Here is a 3041-nt window from a genome sequence, read left to right on the forward strand (position 1 = left end):
ACAACTATTGGTACATTTCCTAAAAACCGTTGGTACATTTCCTAACAAAAAATGATATTTTTTGTTTCAAACAATAGGTTTTATTTGTTCAATTTTTGGAACAAAAGGTATCAACAACCCTCACAACAATTGGTACATGCTCAACTACAGGGTCCTTTCCCCTAATTAGACAAGAGAAGTTTTATTTGATTCTCCTTACAAGAATATTGTCATGTCAATTCAGATACTCATAATTAGAATAGACAAAAGTACTCTTCCTCCCATGTGCATCAATATTGTCATGTCTATTCAGATACTCTTAATTGTTGCAATCAATTAATTAGCGAAGTTGTAAAAAGTTGATTTATTTTACAATTACCATACTGATATCAACTATGTTAAATAAATGTTACCCAACTTTAATATTAATCAAAAGTGTCTTGAATATAAATTTTTTAAATATCTTATTTCAAAATAAACACAATATTTTGCTTTCTATAAAAACTTAACTTTGATTTTATAACATTTGGAATTACAATTAGCTAAACAAAATTGTGGTTGTTAAGTGACCTTGTTTATTACTATTAATGTATATACTTAAAACTGTTTTGTTAAATTGTTCAAATAAAATTTTAATTTCTTAAAGTAAAATTATATAATTGTTATTTTATTTAAATTTCATTACTTAGTAAAATTGTAAAGGAATTATGAAAATTGAAGTAAAGTAAAATTATATAATTTTGGTTTTATTTACTAAAATTATATTTAAGTTTCATTATTTATTAAAATTATTTAATTCTTCTTTTATTTATAGAGTATGGGACATAACATTTTGGCTTTTGGCTTTTTCTCTTTCGATTGGAATTTCAAATATAATTATTCACATAATGCAACTTATTTTCTACTATTCTACTATTCTTTTATTTAAAGAGCATGAGACATGATATTTTGGTTTTTGGCTTTTTCTCTTGGGATTGGAATTTCAAATAGAATTATTCATAGAATGCAACTTATTTTCTACTATTCAGCTACAGTAGCACAAGTGTCCATATGTTAATATAATTGAAATAGTGTACAACTTATTTTTTCCTATGGCACTAGAGTACCACAAATGTCCATATGTTAATATAATTGGAATATGTTAATAGAATTGGAATAGTAATATGAAGATGCATATAAAATTTGAAAAATAAAAGATAAAAATCAAGCTGACATTGAAATATGACTGTACATTATTATTAGCCAATCGAACTAGAGATAAATGAAAGAGATAAATGAAATTTGAAAAAAATGCATAAAATTTAAAAGAAATAATGAAAGTAATGAAGTAAGTGAATGCAATAATATAAATATTACCTCCTTTAGATAGTATAGTAGGTTATGTATTTATAAAACCCCAACAATATGTAGACACTACAGATCAACTACATTTAATATGAGATTATTGTTCCTTCCACTCGATCATTTTGACGACAGAATTATTAACCCTCTTGCCAGAACGGCACTTACAGATAAAATCTCGGCCATAACTAATATCCCCCTAACTAAACCAATCCAATCCAGATGACGGCCATTAAAACTCCGAGATGCAGAAACACAAAAGGCATGAGCGTTGGGATCATCTTGCCATGGCTGGATACGCAGGTGCTGCCATGGCAATCCCCGTCCCCTCCTGTTCTTTTCGCAGGTTCCCTTCCCAACCTGCAACAAGGCGGACAAAAAAATAAAAATTCAACTCCAAAACTAGCTGAACAATTCTAAATGTCAATATCTAGTCACACAGATGTATTATTACCCAGTGCAGGATGAAATCCTCTGTGTTTGAGTTCTCTATATTCCTGGCACAGCGCGCAGGATTCGCAGCAACAATGGACCAGACAATCTGCGCAGGGGATATCGGACAAGTTGAATTTGGCCCTAATCTTTGTTCTGTACAAGCACGAATAGCAGCACGCTAGCCCCGTCAAATAGAGCAGCGCGCCATAGATCCCTCCGCTTACACAGCACGCTGCGTCAAGTTCCAAGATTAAGTCTTTCCATACAAGAATAAAATCCAATAAACATAATAATTGATTTGTGCACTTACAGGAAGAACCCTCATCCACTATCTCCGCTATCTGCCCAAATGTGATGCAGGGGCACCAGCATGTGAGGCAACCTGCACAGATTCAACATTTGCCCTGTTCATATTATTATTACCATACAAGAGGAGAGGAGAATGATAAAAAATTCAGTGTCATACAAACGGATGGATCTGCACAGCAGGCGCAGAGACCAGAGGACCACTCTGTGGGACGAAGAGGGCCGCCTTGTTGAGGATATGGCTGAGGCGCTAGCGGGTGGACATATTGTTGGGCAGCTGAGGCGAAATTTTGAGGTGGCAGTGGAGGATGAGTAGCGGATACTTCAGCTCCTTGCTCGCCCTTAGAAGCCTGCATTTTGGTCCACTCCTGCTGCTGCTATTTCAATTTCAATTTACAAGTAATATTTTTAGTCCGTTCGGGAACGCATTTAACATTTACAGGATTCATAGGCCATTCCTTCACGTTTCTCCGTTTTGAACGTCCAGCTTTCCGAGGTGTTTCCGAGGCTTTTGGCTGACATTTCAATGCACTGAAAGACCTATGCTGTGTTGACTGGACGTAAACATTTTACCGTTCCCCACAAATTCTTCCTGAATGGCTGAGATCGTGTTTCAGATGACGAGAATTTGGGTAGATTGGTAGACTTGTTAAATAGATTTGTCAGTCTTAAATAGATTTATGGCGTATAAAATGTATTTCACCATCCCCACATAATCATCCACAGAGGCAGAACTTTCATAGATACATGTTATTCTTAAAAGGATATTTTTTTTCGAACCTTAAGACTTATTACAAATAGTTGTTTTTCTTAGAAACTTTCATCTCCTAAGTATTAACTAGCATATATATCTTAAATTTTAATTTAATCTATATAAAATACTCCAAGAGATATCTTTGTCAGGCGCCTATTTTTAAAAATTTTTACACCCTAAAGTCAAATAGGCGCTTCGAGAAGGATATCTCTCCCAGTATTTTATA

At 33.8% G+C, this 3041-nt stretch overlaps 1 protein-coding gene across 1 annotated transcript; it reads right to left on the reverse strand.

The window, feature by feature from the left end:
- Positions 1-1557: 1557 nt before the first annotated feature.
- LOC131049806 (protein PLANT CADMIUM RESISTANCE 3) lies at positions 1558-2439 on the reverse strand. Its single transcript, XM_057983883.2, has 4 exons — positions 2222-2439; positions 2066-2137; positions 1775-1987; positions 1558-1680 (listed from the first exon to the last, which is right to left on the reverse strand). Exons 1-4 carry the CDS (start codon positions 2415-2417, stop codon positions 1598-1600), a joined length of 564 nt encoding a protein of 187 aa, XP_057839866.1. The 5' UTR covers positions 2418-2439; the 3' UTR covers positions 1558-1597.
- Between the last annotated feature and the right edge of the window lie 602 nt (positions 2440-3041).

The sequence above is a fragment of the Cryptomeria japonica genome, chromosome 7 (assembly GCF_030272615.1).
Source record: "Cryptomeria japonica chromosome 7, Sugi_1.0, whole genome shotgun sequence".
Lineage (NCBI taxonomy): Eukaryota > Viridiplantae > Streptophyta > Pinopsida > Cupressales > Cupressaceae > Cryptomeria > Cryptomeria japonica.